General features: G+C 40.3%; 1 protein-coding gene across 3 annotated transcripts in view; it reads left to right on the top strand.

Annotated features, from left to right (window-relative positions):
- The window catches only part of TNKS (tankyrase), a 148601-nt gene that overhangs the window by 121963 nt on the left and 11591 nt on the right, over positions 1-15047 (top strand). Inside the window, exons 13-22 of one of the 3 annotated variants that reach the window (XM_082051951.1) lie at positions 1845-1924; positions 2336-2481; positions 3477-3642; positions 6054-6273; positions 6548-6657; positions 9227-9415; positions 10791-11028; positions 11593-11675; positions 14169-14289; positions 14919-15016. In XM_082051951.1, the coding sequence (XP_081908077.1) occupies positions 1845-1924; positions 2336-2481; positions 3477-3642; positions 6054-6273; positions 6548-6657; positions 9227-9415; positions 10791-11028; positions 11593-11675; positions 14169-14289; positions 14919-15016 (1451 nt within the window). Of the gene's footprint in view, positions 1-1844; positions 1925-2335; positions 2482-3476; positions 3643-6053; positions 6274-6547; positions 6658-9226; positions 9416-10790; positions 11065-11592; positions 11676-14168; positions 14290-14918; positions 15017-15047 lie in introns of all 3 variants that reach the window. The other 2 variants (XM_082051950.1, XM_082051952.1) reach the window with 2 other exon arrangements.

Raw genomic sequence — 15047 nt, 5'->3', positions numbered from 1 at the left:
TCAGGACACCAAGGTGGTGGTGCTGTTGGGGAAAGCAAGGGAGGGCAAATAAATAAGATGAAGATGCGAGCTGAAATCTGAACCGAGTCCAACAACAGGAGTTAGATGCGTACTGTGCACTGCCCACAGTCACTAACATGTATGTCAAACCCCTGCTGCCAAACTTCTCTTGCAGCAGGTGTTTGAATCAGTTAGAATCATACGATCATAGAATCATTTAGCAAGTTGGAAAAGACCTTTAAGAACATCAAGTCCAACTGCTTGCTAGTGGAATTGCTGCAGGGGATCAAGGTATACTCAAGGAAAGGAGCTGACAGCTTTGGCTGTATTAAAGGTGCCACTGTCCCTCTTCCCTGAACTCTCTCAGCCGTTCCTTCAAAGGAGAGCATTTCTTCGCCTAACAGTTGAGCTTGTAGGAGTTACTTCTCTCTTCCTCCTCCTCATCCTCCTCTTCCTGCAGTGAGTATGGAGGCAAGGAGGTAACAAAAGGCCACAAAACACTGATCAAGAAGAGAAAATAGGGCTGCAGTAGGTGAACAGATAAATTGATGTCCTTCTGTAAGGATAGCTAGTTAAGAAAACAAATATCCTCTTCTGCCTGTTTTCCATTCCCGTGAAATGTCATAGGTGATATTGCAAAGTCAGGAATTCACTGGATTCTGCAGAGACTGTGTTAGTCTGTAGGAAGTACCTTCTCACGTTGTCTCTGCAGTTTGCTCCCAGGATATAGTACCAGTTCTCTATGTTTAAAGAGGTCATTGAAATATTTTTAATGGAGTTGCATTGCCATCTAGAATGAGTTTAGTCTGTTACAACACTCTGACTTTCTTACAGCATTCTTGCAACCCCAAGTTCACCTTACTCCGTTTGTTTTGCACTAGGCTGTCATTTCTGCCACTGATTGGGCAACTTGCTGCCAAAACTTCTATTCCATAAATCCTTGAGCTTGAGAAGGGTGGCTTCTACCATAGAAAGCAGTTTCTATTAAAAATGAAGTGATCAAGATTGCTGTTTCAGCTCCTTTTTGAGCAATATTGAAGAGCTCTAGGGACACTGCTCCTTTCCAGCCACTTCTTCCTCTTCCCTCAGTGCATGCTTCCTCACAGCCATATTTCTAATGAGAAGTGAGGTAAAAAAAAAAAGAGGTTTGAGGCCAAAACTTGTAATCATCTTACAGTAATTTAAAGAGGAAAAAAAAAGGCCTCTCTTTAAAGGCCTCCTGTTAATCACTATTGTCATTCTTCTGATTCTATTTTTACCTCCCCGTGTTAATAACAAGGGACAGATCTCATTGCTGCTATGAAGTGCAGTACCCAACTGGAGCATCATAAAGCAAGCAGTCACCATGTGGCTGGGGCCATCTTAGAAATCCCAGCCCTTTGTCACTGCCCCATGGTACAAGACAGATCACAAGTGCAGAGGGCAAAGGCTGTAATTCCGCTGCTGAATTGAACACGTTTAACTCTGGCTGTGCACTGGTGCCTTGTGCAGTTTGCTGAAATTGTCGAGAAAGGTGCTTTTGATATTCAGCAAAACTCTGCATCTGTCCCAGTGAGCACATAGATTTTTTTAAATGCAGAAATGATCATTTTTACCAAACATTTCAAATTCCATTTGGCAGAACAGTGTCAGCTGTAGAGTCTAAATCTAACTGGTTTATGCTGAAACTAAGGCTCCTTATTTGGCCATTTAGGCATTATGAACTCAAACATCACAACTCCAGTTGCATTTTTACGAACAACAACAGACTTTTTTTTTCCCCCCAAGTTTGGAAAACACGTTGAATGCAAGTTAATGTAACTTAATGATCCTAAGTGATCCTAAACCATCTTTCCCCTATGTAGAAAGTACACCTGTGCGCACATCTGATGTGGATTATCGGTTGTTAGAAGCATCCAAAGCTGGGGACTTGGAAACTGTGAAGGTAGGTTTGAGCAATTTGTGTTAATTTTCCACTTTGCATTGCTGTGCAAGGCTTGTGGAAGCCTCTGCTACAAGAGTTGTGCAAGTAGTGCCGGGTGGCTAATAAGTCATAAAACAACAGGAAGGCAAATATCTTCATTTTTTTCCTATAAAGTAGTACATTAAGATATCTTGAGGTGTTTCTCTCAAGTATTTGATTGTTCATTCTCCCAGTTCTTTACACAGTCATGTCTTCAATGGTCTCAGAGGCAATGTTGCAGAAATTGATCAAATTTTGTGTTGGGGTATTTGGGGAAGTAGTCTGGGGTTTTTCCTTTGGTTTTGTTTGTTTGACTGGGTTTTGTTTGGTTTGTGGTGGTTTTTATTTGTTTGGTTTAGTTCTGTACTTTGTTTTCTTCTTTTATCTTTGCAGCAACTTTGCAGCCCTCAGAATGTGAATTGTAGAGATTTGGAAGGCCGTCATTCAACACCACTGCACTTTGCTGCAGGATATAACCGCGTATCAGTGGTAGAGTATCTGTTGCACCATGGGGCGGATGTGCACGCCAAAGATAAAGGGTACATTTCATTCCATTATATACTCCACTGTTTTCTGTTAGTGTGAGACTTCTACCCCCCCATATTCATTTTGCTTTGGATTTCAGTAACCATTATGTTTTTCTCTTGAAATTTTTTAATTTTCTTTCCTCTTGTTCTGCATTGTTCCTGGCATTCACTGTATGGAGACTTATAGACCATTAAGGCACACTTGGCTTTCTGGCAAAGCCATTGTCAAGTACCTATCTGACGCTGTAATACATGGTCCTTCTCATTTCCCTTTTGCCCATTTTGGAGATTTTCTTGTGCGTAAAAGCAGCCTTTAAGTTATTTCAGGTGATCTAAAATTAGTTCTTAATTGTATGGGGTAAAATACCAGGGTTATCTCTAGTCATTTTTCTAATTCTGTTAGGTAGCTTTTATTATTAAGTTAGTTATTTATTCAGTTAAATGATATGAACCATTTACAGATTTTTGCATTGTTTGCAAAGCAATCATGTAGACTAGCATGATTATGTTTGATCTTTCACTCCAATATATTGGTTCAGGGTGGGGGAATCATTCATTTCCAATACTGAATTTTCAGACTGTCTCTGACAGAAATGTTTGGGTATCTTTCTATATCTATCAGGTGTACAGTCCTTACTAATAACTGTACTTCAAACCTGTTGTATAGTGTTAAACCTTTTCTGAAATTTACACTCAAATATCTGAAGTCAGAACATCAGTGATTCTTGAAATTTAGTTTTTGGGTGTTTTTAACAGTGTTGAAGTTACTTACTTGTGGAAGTAGTAACATGGGTGCTTGCTAAGTATTTAAGTGTCTTGTGAATGAGAACTAAAGGAGGATAATGAAGTTTTAATTGATGTTTTAATAGCAGGGAAATAAAGCCATGAAAATTGGAAGGACTGAAAGATACCAATAATGTCTGGTGGAAGCGGGAGTTTTATCAACTGGAACTTTGTATGATTGCCTACTGATTTTCTGTAGCTATTAATACTTTCTTTTTGATTAGTGGCTTAGTTCCCCTGCACAATGCCTGTTCTTATGGACACTACGAAGTGGCTGAGCTCTTAGTGAGACACGGTGCTTCTGTCAACGTGGCAGACCTGTGGAAATTCACTCCTCTACATGAAGCAGCAGCAAAAGGAAAATATGAAATCTGCAAACTGCTTTTAAAAGTATGTACTAAAGGTCTTACGTGTGTCTTTAAATGTGTATATGTTTAGTTTGGCTGAAGATTAATTAATACGAAGCTAATGGCATTCAGTGAGTTTTTTATGGTGTCTTCAAATCTATTTTAATCTTACAGTTGTCAGATGGTTTCTTGTGTAACGTCAGTTCACTTAGAATCATCAGCACAGTTACGTTTTCCAGTACGTGTATTAATGCTATTAACCAAGTAGAACAAGACTCTCACACTAGAAAAAGCAGCTGAATTTGTGTAAAAATACAAAACCCCTACCTTATCCTTTTTGTCCTTTTCTGGAACAGTTACTGCAGTTGAGTAAACCTTTGTAAATACGCAAGAATATGTTACGGAGCAATAGATGAAGGTGGGTTCTAAGTGATGTCTGCTGTGCGAGAAATCTAAAACAGTTATGTATAATTTGTCAAGCTCCTGGAGGAAATGTATGTTTGTATACTGTGGAATACATATTCGTTATAATTAGTGGTAGAGCCTGTAAAAAGCTTGAGGTAATGCCAATATGTTTCCAGTGAGAAATGTGAGTTTGGAGTTTGAGAGACTTCTTAACCTAAGTTCACATCCTGTCATGAGAGGGGAAAAGAAGGTGCTAGAGTAGAATTTCCTGCCAATCCTATTTCCTGTTTTAGCCTTGCCTACTTCATGCCCCACTGAAGCACAGTGTTTAAAATAGGAGTAAGTCAGAATATGGTTCATCTTAAAATGATGCAGCTTTTCCCTGTCCACTTCTTTTCATTTACTGTTGCAAAGCCCTGCTATTTACCTCCTATCTTATTCATTATTTAATTTGATTACCAAAAAACCATTCAGAGGGGGTAGAACATCAGTTCAAAACACATCTACAGTAGAAAACATAATATATTCAAAGGTGTCTGTGGAATAGGCATGATGATGGCCCTGGTAGCAACACCTGGATACAGATGTTAGTTCAAGCTATAGGAGCACTCATCAACTCTCAAGCACAGCAGCACTTTATAGATACTGGAGGTCTCTGGAGTTTTCTGATCATTCCACTGGGAATGTAGCCATTTTTTGTGTTCAAAGGATCCTAAATGGATGTACAACAGCAAAAGTGCTGAAATATTTCTTTTTGAAATCACACTTCCACAAGAGCTAAATATGCCCTTAGGTGACACAGTTTTGTAAAGGCTCTGGGTGTCAGTGGATATGTGCTCATGCTGCAGTTTGCACAGCGCTTCTCCTGCTGTGTCTCTTATGCCAGCTGGCAGTGCTGTCAGTTCTGCTGAGCCCTGGATGTTGAGCTTAACTCCTCCTGACTTAACTCCTCTTTCTGTCCTGATCTGCTTAAAGAAGGAAACAAAAATGTATGGGCATTTGGAGAGACTTTATTTTTTTCAACACCTCTCTTTAAAATTGCCACACATTGCTGTGCTGCTTCCAAAGACAAGGCAGTTAAGTCCTTCTGCTCTCCTCATCCCCAGCTCATTCCCTGTGGCTCACGCTAACACAGCTTTGCCAGCATCCCCTGTGAGAAATGGCAGAGTAGGCTTGCTGGCAGGGCTTGGACAACTGTGTTTGATTATTCTAAAGGGGCCAGCCAGAGAATGCTGCCTCTGCCTTACCTATCTTTGTTTTTTCCTGCTGCTGCTGAGAATGAATAAGGAAGGAGCCATCCCCCCACAAAACTGTATGTGGTCATGACTCACATCATATGCTGGATGTACACATATGTTCCCCTCCTTGTCCCGTGTTCCAGTACTGTCTTGTTATCACTGGCTGATCTGCATGTTTTACAAGCACAGATAACTCCAGCAGTCATCTAAATCCACTTTCCCAACAAAATGTTTTCTTCAGCGCTTTCCAGGACCTGTAAACTGCTTAAGATGGTGCTGTTGTCTATTGGAAAGTGTAGAAATTGGTATTTTTCTAGTTCCATGCTGAAACAAGTGCCTTTCAATAGCAGGGTGGCATTTAGTGAAACATAGGGCCTGGCTTCATTGGCTCAGAAAGGTGAGCTGAGGGAACACCTCTGCCAGCCGGTTTGCAGGAGAAAGAAGGGACTGGCTGGCAAGGTATTTGCAGATGGCTTTTCTTTAACATCTGCTGTGACAGTATAGATATATGCAGGATATATATGCTCCTGAACGTACTGCAGTTGCAAGTAGAACAGTGGCAGCTCTCGCAGAGGGCTGCCATTCTTGCCTGTGGAGTTGGGATTCACACAGTTGTGTTGCAGACTAGTGCTTTAGGCCTCAGCCTCCTGGATTTATTCTCATGTGCCTGCTGATCTATACCGTTGTTACTTCATGATGGCTGGTCAGCAAAATCCCCTGCCTCCTGTCTTGTGCCACAGAATAATGGCACACTTATGTGCACTGCTCTGCACATGGTTATGACAGTAGCATTCCACTTTACTCTTGGCAGCATGGAGCTGATCCAACAAAAAAGAATCGAGATGGGAACACTCCGCTAGATTTGGTGAAAGAAGGAGACACAGATATCCAGGACTTACTGCGAGGAGATGCTGCCTTGCTAGATGCTGCCAAGAAGGGGTGCTTGGCACGAGTTCAGAAGCTATGTACTCAAGAAAATATCAATTGCAGAGACACCCAGGGAAGAAATTCAACACCACTACATCTTGCAGGTGGGTGACTCACCAGGTTTTGAAGGCTTCTATATTTATGGTAAGGCTACAGAAGTTAATCACCAAAACCAGGATTGGTATCGTAGGAGTTTCTCAGAGAATTGTCCTGTAAAGTGAATTGTTACCTGTGGCAGCCGTATTTCAGGAGGTAATATTGTTACTAGGAAAGAGGAGCTTTTGCAGTAAAAAAATTGCTTTAGCTTTTCTATCTAATAATTTTTGTTTCGTTTACCTCTCCTAATACCCAGTTTCTTTTCCTATGCCTTTTCTACAGCTGGTTACAACAATCTGGAAGTAGCTGAATACCTTCTTGAGCATGGTGCTGATGTTAATGCCCAGGACAAAGGAGGACTAATCCCCCTACACAATGCAGCATCCTATGGGGTAGGTGCAGATATTCTTGCCATGAGTAGACGAGCAAGGAACTCCTTAAAATCATATCCAAAGACAATTATTTTGCAGCTGTCTTGCTGTGAACATAGCTCAGGTTTTAACGACGTGAAATATTTGTTGGGCTAAGTTGCTGCTGTAAGTCCTGTTTGCAGTCCTACAGATCTGAATAAGACACAGATTCAAGTGTGCTGTAGCAGTTAAAGGCTGCAGTTTGGAAAGATCACTAGAACATAGCTTTTATGGAGGCAAGCAGCATTGAACAGTGTTAAATTTGGGGTGACTGTTGAAACAGGAAAGACTTCAAACTATCACTGAAAGACTTGGATGGAAGGAAGAGAACAGGTGATGACAGGGAAGTGAAGGTCTGTTACAGCTGGTCTCTGGTGGGGAGCTAAAGCTGAAGTGTTGAAAGGCCACTGAGTTTGTTGTATAGGTGTCCTCCTGGGCAAGCTTATTACTGCAGTGGGGGTGCAGTGGCTGATTCAAACCATTTTGGATGAGGCAGACCCTCCTTCCTCCATATAGGAGGAAACATTTGTGTGCATAGCTGTTGCACAGATGCCTCATAGATTACTTATAAGCAGTTGTTAATTGTGGATGAAGTGAGAAAGAAATCTCTTGTGAACAGTTGTACGGAAACAGTGCTGGAGAAGCTCCTAGCAGCGTGCTTATGGTCAGACAGAGGACATGAAGCTCAAGAAGCAGTGTTCTTGATGGTCTTATGCTATGCTTTGTTACTCCCTGGCCCAAGAAGAGCAAAATCAGGGAGAAACGATCCTAATAGGCTCATGATTGCTTTTATTTGAGAGCCAGATGAAATAAGTACACTGATCACCTTGTTTTTAAAGAGAGTGTATGAATTAAATTCAGCCTGCGTCATTTGCATTGGTTCTCTGCGTCAGTCGGGGACCCCAGCGTCCTAAGAGCAAAAAACTTCAAAAGCAGCTGAAGGATTAGAAGTAACAGAGAATTATTTTATGCTTCTTTGTAATAATACCAAGCAATATTGTTCATCGGCATCTGCCATAAGCTTTACATTCCCAGGATGTTGCTTAGCTCTAGAGATAAATTCTGTTGCAAAGATTGTGTTCTTTCTTTTCAAGCATGGGAAACCAATACACACATTCTGCATAAAGGCAAAACATTCCTTCTCAGCACAGGAAACTGTTAGAGATCGGTTCAAGCTGATTATCACTTCTGAAAATCATAATGCAAATCTGATATGAGTTGCCTTACTTTCTCTAGGAAAGGTTAATGTGACAGTGTTTGGTGCTTTTCCATAAGCTTATTTAGGTAAGATTTGCTATATATCTTTCCTGTGACAGCCCACTTTTCTCTCTGAGCTGTCATCAGCTCATTCAGATCTCTGTGATCGGAGGTGGAGACGAGATGAGTACTGGTTTCTCAAGTCCATAGCTGGCAGGTTTCACAGGCTCAACCTTTTCCTCACAAAGTATCTTCACTTCTCCCACCCAGCACTTCATGCTGTGTGTCCCTCCATAGGGTTTCATGGGGCAGAAAAGTCACAGGAGCAGCAACTGCTTTAAAAGTTGGGCAGAGAGGAAAAATGAGGTCAGCAGCCTTTTCAAATCACACTTATTCAGAGAGCAAAACCTTTTATGAGAGCTGCTGAAAGTCACTTAATTGCCATTGAGAGGAAAAATTAAATCCATTGGCAAGTCTTGCGCGTCTGCTTACGATTTCAGTGTTTCATGCTCCTACTTAATCATTCTGACTACGTGCTTTTTTATTTCTTAGCTGTATTGCACAAGTAATTTTACTGGTCAGAGGCAGCCAAAAATTTTATTTGCCAGTTTTTTGTTCTCTTATTTTAACTTGGGAGACTTTAGGGATGGGATATTGATGGAAGTGTAGGGTTATGAGATCATTATTTTATAGCCCATGTAAAACAGTTGTCCTTTATGACACTCATAATGCATTTTATCAGTTATAGTTCTCTCACAAAATATTATTGGAGAAAGAACAAATTTGTGCTGCCAGGGATGGGTTCAAGGTCATGCAAGGAAGAAATAAAGTACAATGAAGACTTCTGTGTACTGACATCTAAGTGGTGGCACAACAGTACAACACATTGAGCTTTAGAGCTTCTAGTATCGTATTACAAATGTCACAGCCCTGTAAATTTGTGTTGCCCATTCAGATTTTTGTACACATCTTTTGACAGTTAACTCTTACCAGTTTTATGATGGATCAAGTATCATGTTTGCTCCTGCAGTTTACACAAACTTCATGAGATGTACTTGTGGTGATTTAGCAGAAATATAATTCTGTCCCTGATCCAAATTATACATGTGCTGGTGAATGATCTGGTAGTGCACAGATACAGATGATCTGTATTTGTGTGTAGCTGATATCTGTGTATCTGCAGTATAAAGTGTTACCTGAAGAGGTGCACTGCTACATAGACAGAGGAGGCAGAGAAGTGAGTTAAAGGAAAGAGAAATTACAGATATCTCTAAGCACCATTATCTCCAGCACAAGAAAGAAAATATGTATTTTATCAGTGTCATGCTGATTAAGATCCTCTTGTGTTTTCCAGCATGTGGATATAGCAGCGCTGTTGATCAAATACAATACATGCGTAAATGCAACAGATAAGTGGGCATTCACACCATTGCATGAAGCTGCACAAAAAGGAAGGACACAGCTCTGTGCTCTGCTCTTAGCTCATGGAGCAGATCCAACCATGAAGAATCAAGAGGGTCAGACACCACTAGACCTGGCAACAGTAAGTTGACATTAGCATGCCAGCCACAGGCCACTCTGGAGGATTTGCTCTGCGTGTGAAGTGGCTTTCTATGGGTACCTCAGCGATTTCAGCTTTTGCTGTACTGAGGTAGAGAGAAATGAGCATCTCCAGGGTGCCTGTTTGTGACTCATGGGTCCAGGCTTTTTCCTTTGACTGAGGTCTTAATGTGATTTAAGGTTTGCTTCTGCTTAAGGGTCCTCTCCTGGGATTGCCAGAAATAGACCTCTCTGAAATATCCCGATGATGGCCAATCTGTGTACTGTTGATTATGTTTTTTGAACCTGGGAGGAGAATCAGATAGGCCTTTACAGGAATGGGATCACTTAGAGGATGATTATGCTCAGTGCCTGCTTATTATCTCAGTTCTTTTTTGTCTAACTCCAACATTCTAACGTTTGCAGGTGGCTATTAAACTTTTTCTAAAGCTGGTATTTGGTTCTTGTTAGTGGTAGCAGTGGTGGCTGGTTAAAAAGCCTAATAAAGTTATATGAACATACATGCCCCAGGTTAAACGGTGTTGGTGGAACAGATAATGCAACCAAATTGGATGCTGTGTCTGATTATAGCACCAGTATATTTTAAGGCCAGTGATTGATTTGATTGATAGAGAGTTCAAGAAATATCCTCCAGAATAATTTGAGCTCTAGAAAGCTTGCTTTGTGATGAGGGATATGAAAACCATGTCATGTCTCAGGGAGACAATAAGGATGTCTTAATCATGTTCTGCAAGAACATGCAAGAAGGAAATTCTTAAAGGTGAGGGTCCTGCTTAATTTAGTCAACAAATGTTAAATCCAATGGTTAGCTAAGTTCATATTTCTCCTGGAGCTCTTGTCTTCTTTTGTGGTTTTGTTTTGGTTTTGGTTTTGGTTTTGGTTTTTTAATAACACTGTAAGATGTGATTATAGCAAAGGCATTGGTAGTCACAGAGTCCCAGAATGGTCAGGGCTGGAAGATCATCTAGTCCAGCCTACCTGCTAGTTCTTCCATTGGAACCTTGATCCAGTGCAAAATGACATGGCATTGCCTGGCCTGGGTTGTGAAGGATTTCATATAAAGTTGCTGCATTGCTTTTCCTGGCTTTAATACCTATAGAGTCATTTTGTCAGAAAGGAAATTAGACATGCCTTATTACATACCTTTATAAATGGGGAGAACCTGATTTATCAGTGTCTGAGCAGTGAATCAGAATGTTCTTGCAACCATGAATTCCTGTGTTACAAAAGTTGGCAGTTTTCTTTTTAATGGAAGAACAGAGCAATCAATTAAAACAAATTAAAAGAAAAATTCTTTCCAGAGATTGGTGTCTTGTGATAATAGAACCTCATGTTGAATTTTCCTTCTGTTTTTTCAGGCTGATGATATCCGAGCTTTGCTGATAGATGCAATGCCTCCAGAAGCTTTGCCTACGTGCTTTAAGCCTCAAGCCACTGTTGTTAGTGCCTCCCTGATCTCACCAGCATCTACGCCATCCTGCCTCTCCGCTGCCAGCAGCATAGATAACCTGACCGGGCCACTGGCAGAACTGGCCGTAGGAGGGGCGTCAAATGCTGGTGATGGAGCAGCAGGAACTGAAAGGAAGGAAGGAGAAGGTGCATTTGCTGCTGGACAAGTTTACGTTGCCAGAAGTACAGTAGCTTAGTATCACAATAGGCCTCGCTTTATCTGAAAAGTATTTCTGACTAGCCAGAAAATATTGTACAGCTTCCACTGTTACCTGTGTTGCAAAGTGTCTGGTGCTTGCTCTGTTCTCATGTCCTCTGCCAGCAGCATTGTTGGCTGTTCATCTGTTTGCTATCGGTGATTAGGTCTGATTACAAAGGCAGATCTGATTATGTGCCCAGATGTTCGGTGTTGATTTTATACAGAAAATCCAATGAGAATTATTTTGATGAAGAAATTGATTGTGATGGCTGGGAGATTTCACTAAGGTTTTTTAAACCCTGTGATTAGTATCTGGAATGTATGCTCTTATGTCAGCATCGAGGTGATTACATAGCAAAAAATACACCCACCCTTCCTTTCCTTCTCTTTGCAATATGAGCCTGTATTTGCCACAGATGGTTTGTGCTTTTTAATAGTTGTTTTGTGCTTTTTCATAGTTTGTTTTTAAATTTGGGTACATAAGAGATAATGACTTGTTTCTTCTCTTATAGTTTCTGGTCTTGACATGAACATTACTCAGTTCCTAAAAAGTCTGGGTCTTGAACACCTTCGGGACATCTTTGAGACAGAACAGGTCAGTGGCAAGCCTCATCTCTGTTTGTATGTATGAAACATAGGCTAATCTAATAAATTTGTGTGACATTTTATTTCCCTAATTTAAAAAGGAAAACAGAAAAACATGTCTGTCCCAGAAAACTGCAAATGAGTCACCAGACACTTTATGGTGAAGTTGAGAAACCCGTGAAAATGTCTTCTGTTTGCCTCAGATTTCCAGTGTCTTTTGCTTTCTTATGCATACATGATGATGATGAGTGCCAATTTGGTTTGTATTCTGAGAGTTACACTGGACCTTGTGAACTTTGGACATGGTGGTTTTATGTTGGAATGTCACTTGCACTTGTCCTTCAGCAGTCTTGCTATCCAGACAAGCCTTTGGCCACCTGTAGTGCTGCATGTGATGCTTTGATTAGACCTAGGAAACCCTCCAGTCTGACTATAAGCTGAAATAAAGATCTAGTTTACCAGGGCGTAGTCACACTGGAGAATGTAGAAACTGTGTTTCCTAAATGAGTAGAACTATAGCATTAACTGGGTGTTGCAGGGCTAACAAGGTTCAAATTGAATTCAGAGATAGGGAAAAAAAAACCCTGCAGATTTATCAGTAATTCACAGTATATGAGAATACAACTAATGTAACAGTTTATCAAGCTTACATTACCTTTGTGAGCAGAAGTACCTCTAATGTATTTGTAGACTCTTTTAATGTACTGTTTCTTAAATTTAACACGTTACACTTAAATATTTGTTTGCATGAGTGAGATGCAGTGGTGGAAGTGAAAGGTACAAGATTGGATTTGATGACTATTTTTTTTCCTAGGCCTCTGCTGCTAATCTTTTATGAGAGGTCAGGAAATAAATGTTCAAAATGTAACATGTTGCTCACAGAAAACGTTTTGACTGTTTCCATGACACATAACTTTGGGGAGATACCTCCTGTAAAAATGCCATATCTTTTTCCCCATCATATATGAAGTATAAGCTCTTTAATTTGGAACTGCTTCTATTAAGAAGCAAACCAACCTCAAACCAGCCTGTATTCTACTCACATTTCTTTTTTCTTATTATTTTTCACACCTTCTTGTTACCATGCTGGTTTTGTTCTACTTTTGCTTCCTTAGCTCCTAACCTCTTTTTAAGGTCTCACCCTGCATAATAAGATTTAATAATGCAAATAGGATTCAGTATATTCATTCATCATTTTGAAACTGTTTAGCTCCTCTTTGTAGTGAAAACAAGCTCAGCGTCCTTAAGCTTACTGCTTTAAGCTGTTTTTTCCAAGCACTGCAGTACCTTCATGTGCACTTTTTCACCTTGGCTCTAACCTCTTGTTCATATTGGATTGGTGCTGATGCTTTCTAATATCTGGGTTTCTTCTGTTTTTTTTTTAATGTTCCACTGCACGTGATGAATGTCTTCAGTGCCTTTTCCACAGGAATCCCAGTAGGATTGTTTTCTGCTCAATTGGACAGATGTTCAGTGTAGCTTTTAATTCCTTGCTTGAGCACAGGAATTCAAAATTCTTTTGAATTAATGATATTCAATTTGTAGTGGACAGAGTTCATACCTTCAAGTCCAGTTGTGTTAACAATCCAGCTTCAATTGAATCGAGTTGTATGGTTTCCCATTATTTCCTGAGCTTCCCATTCTAGTTTAATGTGTAAATTTGGAAATAGATTTTATATAATTATCTCCTCCAGATGAAGCATTTTTGGTTTTCACAGAATCACCTCAGTGGACAATGGCTTTATACTAATAAAAATGTGTGCTTTATTTAGCCTTTATCTCCTGTTCTTAAAAAAAAAAAAAAGTTTGTTTGACATAATGTTTTATTACCTTTCTTCTTCCACCAATAATCTCTGTGACCTTGAAATTTAAAACCCAGTCAAGTGATTGTAGATGTATTCATATATTGCAACCAAATTAATAGTTGTATGTGTCCTCACTAGGCTGATTATTTCCAAAAATAGTGGAATAGTTGAGCATGACTTAGCTGACCCCCTGGTTTGATACATATGCAAGTGCACATGTGCATATATGCACACAGTAATAGTACACGTCATAATAATGTTGATGTGAAACACAACCTTTATTAGTAAGCCTGTGAAATATTCACTTCTGTTTGTATAGTGAAAATAATGACTTGTACAACAATATGAAACTTTGAATGCTTCAGAAATATTTCCAAATTTGCCCCAGCATTTTCATGCATCCTCCTTCTACAAAAGTAAAAATATTTTTGAGAACCTCCTGTGAAAACCAGCTCTTGTAATTGCTGTAAGAGAAGTAAAACTGTTGCACAGCTTCAGGCTGTAGCATCTGGGTATGGTCCTGTGATAGGGAGAGGCTTGCCAGAAGGTGGCAGCAATTAGAAGTGCAGCAAAACATAAAATATATATGGTCTTTGGTTTTAGGATTAATACAGTCCATTTTCTGAACTGATGAGTCTTCAGCCTTGGGAATCGGGTCAGGTTTGGCAAGTGATTTCTGTGGTCTTTCACCTTTCCAGATAACCCTGGATGTGTTGGCAGACATGGGGCATGAGGAGCTTAAAGAAATTGGTATCAATGCGTATGGACACCGCCACAAATTAATAAAAGGTGTGGAGAGACTTCTAGGAGGGCAGCAAGGTAAATATGAAACTTTTGCTGGTTACTCAAAGCGTAGCATACAACAGGCTCCCAGCAGTCACCTTCTGTAAGTGTAGGGATTGTCACCAGGACTTGAAAGAAGCCGAATGTCAGGAAAATGTCCTTGTTGGCAGACCGGATGACTGAGTGGGTTGCAACAGGTAAAGAACATACTGAGGAGATAAAGGGCAGAGTGATCACTTGCCTTTTCAGAGAGTGGACGCCCCTAAGGCACCTGTGGAGGCTATGCCCATTTCCGGGGACTCTGTTTCACCCAGGCAGGAGCTTATGGATCGATTTACACTACACAGGTGCCCACAGGCCACTTGTATCCTGAAGTGAGGACCTGATGGAGTTTTTTGCTGCCCCATACTTCTCAGATGCTTTTCTTGAAAGTGGAAACAATAAAATGCAGTTACATCCCACATGCATTTTCCTCCTCTTTTAAAGCCTCTGCTAGTAACAAAAACACTTCATCTTTTCAAGGTTGTGCTTCTGCCTTTTGTTTCTTTTGAATTTCCTGCTGTGCTCGGGTTATTTAAGAAGAATAATGATGATGCTGGATACAAATAGAGCTGGTATTGTTTTCCCCTGTTGATTTTTATTCCTTTAATTCCTCCTCTTTGCAGGCACCAATCCCTATTTGACTTTCCACTGTGTGAGTCAAGGAACCATTCTCCTTGACCTTGCTCCTGACGATAAGGAATATCAGTCTGTAGAAGAGGAGGTATTGCAAGTACCTTTCTTGATGCTCCAGT

The sequence above is a fragment of the Streptopelia decaocto genome (genome assembly GCF_964273445.1).
Source record: "Streptopelia decaocto genome assembly, chromosome: 4".
Lineage (NCBI taxonomy): Eukaryota > Metazoa > Chordata > Aves > Columbiformes > Columbidae > Streptopelia > Streptopelia decaocto.
Note: the sequence above shows the minus strand (reverse complement) of the source record. Positions and strands in the feature narration are given on the sequence as shown.